Source organism: Culex pipiens, chromosome 3, assembly GCF_016801865.2.
Source record: "Culex pipiens pallens isolate TS chromosome 3, TS_CPP_V2, whole genome shotgun sequence".
In the NCBI taxonomy this organism is placed as follows: Eukaryota; Metazoa; Arthropoda; class Insecta; order Diptera; family Culicidae; genus Culex; species Culex pipiens.
Window position 1 is genome coordinate 58,752,876 of NC_068939.1, and position 3,414 is coordinate 58,756,289.

General features: G+C 39.8%; 1 protein-coding gene across 1 annotated transcript; it reads right to left on the bottom strand.

The window, feature by feature from the left end:
* Window positions 1–244: 244 nt before the first annotated feature.
* LOC120417626 (endocuticle structural glycoprotein SgAbd-3-like) lies at window positions 245–2,148 on the bottom strand. Its single transcript, XM_039579738.2, has 2 exons — window positions 1,494–2,148; window positions 245–1,403 (listed from the first exon to the last, which is right to left on the bottom strand). Exons 1-2 carry the CDS (start codon window positions 1,506–1,508, stop codon window positions 939–941), a joined length of 480 nt encoding a protein of 159 aa, XP_039435672.1. The 5' UTR covers window positions 1,509–2,148; the 3' UTR covers window positions 245–938.
* Between the last annotated feature and the right edge of the window lie 1,266 nt (window positions 2,149–3,414).

The window sequence follows — 3,414 nt, forward strand, 5'->3', positions numbered from 1 at the left end:
TCGGTAATCAAGATTTTGGCAAAAACGTTTAAAACATTTAATTTCCGTTGCATCCTCATTTTCCCCTAAGAATGGCAATTCTTATTGTATGGACAACTGTCCAAGAGGGGGGAAGAGGGGTGAGATTTCCAAATAAGTGTCTACGTGGTTTATGAATCGCCTACTCCAAGTATTTGGAACGGGCATCCAATTTTTTTTTCCAATTTTTTTTTTTTAAAACGGAAGTTCATCAAATCAAAAAAAAAAATCAAACCATCCACATTAACGACCCCCGGGTCTTTTGTGGTCTCTTTTGCAAGTTTCTGCTCGAACCTAGGAGTCCGAAGGCTTGAATGGGGAGAGCACCCAAACCTCTTTCTACTCCAAGGAACCTTCCACCCCAGTGTTTGAACTGACGACATTTTCATCATCATCAGTTCATCAGTTCATCATCAAAGTCGAAACTTTATCAAAATTAGGTGCTTGGCGGAAGTTAATGATGTTTTTTTTTTTTAAATTATAAATTACAGTAATTAAAACCATGTAATCCAAGAAGAAATTAAGTAACATAAAAAAGTTATGTAATAAACATCAATAAAGTCCGTTTTTTGTACAACTTCAATGTACATTGAATGATATCTTTCAAATTACGAGAACATTACCCAAGTCGAGGTCCAGGAAACAAGCCCGAAACACATTGATCTTTGTCGTTACCCCAGAGGGCATAACATAATAACCAGTCTCTTGTTGGACCGATCTGTAATAGGGGCAACCAACGCAGAAAGCTTTTTCTTTTCTTTCCTCCCCACGGAACATCACGATGCGGCGTGGGGGGAAAAACATTCTTTATTTGCTTCTAGGAAGTTGTGCTACAGCATAAATTGGCCTAAGTGGAAATAATGGCAGGACGAGCACGAAACTCTTTGATGGTGGTTGGATTTTTTTTTCTGTTGTTTTGTCTAGCCTTGAAGAGCCTTCAGCCTGGCGATGACGGCGTCGAGAAAGGCCGCGTTAAAGTCCTTGAAGTCCTTCGGTGGGTTGGCCCGGATGTCTTCCAGACTCTTAATGACGTGTTCCGGCGCGGGTGGTTCCACCGGAAGATGGGCACCCTGCGGCTGGAAACCGCCCTGGTCAGCCACGTACGCCAGCGCAATCTTGTCACCCTCGGGGGCCGTGTACGAGAACTCCCCGTTGGCCAGCGTTCCCTCGGGGACGGATCCACTCTCGGCCGCCCGGATGCCGTTGCTCGTCTCGTACAGGAAGTTGTACGACCCGTCCGCGTTGAGCTGCTGTTCTTGGCGCACGATTGTGGCCGTACTTTCCGGACCTCCCTTGGAAGCACCACCTCCTCCGGAACCGTTGGCAGCAACGGGTCTTCGTTGGGGTGCAGCCATGGCACACGAGACCACCACCAGCAAGAGTCCCTGTGTCCCGAGGGAGAGAGAAAAAAAAACAAGTAAAGTTTAATCTTTTGATCCAGACAAATTCCCACCACACCCCCGTCAGCTACTCACAAACTGTTTGTTCATGATGATGCGCGGTGTTCTGGTGCAGGAAAAACTTGTACCCAAGGCAAACAAAAAAGAAGCGAACTTGCAAACGAGCTATCGAATCTGATCCAGCTCACCACCAACTGGCTGTAGATTCGCCCAACAGCACATACTTTATATAGTAGAACCAACGGCGGTGAAAAGCACCAGCAAAAAAAAATCTCTCCTCCACCAAGAACTGAACTCTAAGCATCCCAAAACTTCCCCCCAAAAACGGCACTTTGATGCGGGTACTCAAAGCCAAAGCCAAACAAGATCCTCCGCACTGCAGACAACGACGCAATGCCGAACAACTCGTATGCAAATCAGCAAAACGCATCTTCGTGCACGTTTAGCTAGAAGTTTTTTTCTCTTCAGATCTTGCACTCTTCAAATTCGTCTAAATTTATGGCTCAGAAAGCTCAACCACCAAGTGCTGGTGGTAGCAATCATTGCAGAACAAGTTTTCTTTTTCGGAAGATCAACCGGTCACAGGTTGTCAATGGTTGACACTCTGCTCTCTGCTGGGGCAATTCGCCATACCGGCTGGACAAGGTGTGTTACAACGCACCGCTTCAATGAAGATGCGTGCTGCAGTTTGGGTTGGAGAAGGTCAGTTAGGTAGCTGTAGGTCGGTGTGTCGGATCGGGTTGTTGCACGGATTCAGCGGGTTTATTGAATTTCTCGTAAATTTCGTAAAGATTAAAGTTGAACTTTTTGAATTACAATCGTTAAACATTTCAAACTTAGAAAGATGGATGCTAAAAAATATTTGGACAAATCTCCATTTCAGACAATAAAAAAATTTAAAATATTAACACAGATCGAGATAAAAATCTAGTCCAATCAGTGTTTTTTTTTATACTATTAACAAGACTGTTAGTCTATGACCTTATCGTCGAAGATCTTGTCGTCCAACGATAACGATAATAGTAACCTTATCGGCGATAATCGACGATAACTCAATTATTGCAAAATGTCGTATTTTTTTTTAAAATACTTAAATTTTCATATTTACAACAGCCTTAAATAGTCCAATAAAGCCTAAATAAAAAAAGACAGCATCAAAAAATAGTCAAAATTTCACAAAATTCCGTTTTTCATGAAATTACTGGAATATTTATTTTCATTTCATTTATCATATTTTCGAAGATTTGTATGCAATTTCATTTCATCCGAGTTTTGAGCTAAGTTAGTTGCCTTTTTTGACGAGCATTTCAGCCATAAGCGCTGGTTCGGCTCGGTATCCGATTTCTTAACATAATTTACATTTTTCACAAAATTCATTTTTTTCGCGAAAATACCAATAATTTCATAATTCACATGGGTATTAAAGTATGTAAAATTTTGTATGCATTTTATATTAGTGTTTTTTGACCGATTTTCAATGTTTAAAAATGAAACATTTGTGAAATTTTTCAATCTTTTCGAAAACAACATTTTAAAAAAATATGCTAGACTAACATTTCAAAAGAGCGTAATATTGAATGTTTGGCTCATTTGAAATGTGAGTCTTTATTAAAAAACATTATAAAATATTTTTTTCGAAAATATCGAAAAATTTCACGAATTTTTCATTTTTAACATTGAAAATCCGACCATTAGTTGCTGAGATAATGACATTAGAAAATGGAGGGTTGTTTGGGTGACACTTAGAAAACTTAAATTTTCGTGTTGCTTTTTCTTTAAGCAGCTGTTTCTCAGCATTCAGAGGTCCAATCTTCAATGTCTCATAGACAATTTTATAACAAAATTCTGAACTTTTCAAAAAAATGTTTTCGGTAATGGTCACTCATAGCCACTGTTTTTTTAAATCGAAAAACTAAAAAAAACGCTGAAATCCAACTTTCGGAGGCTATTTCTTGAAAACGGGACCTTTCATCAAAAAATCTGTGAAGTACTTTTC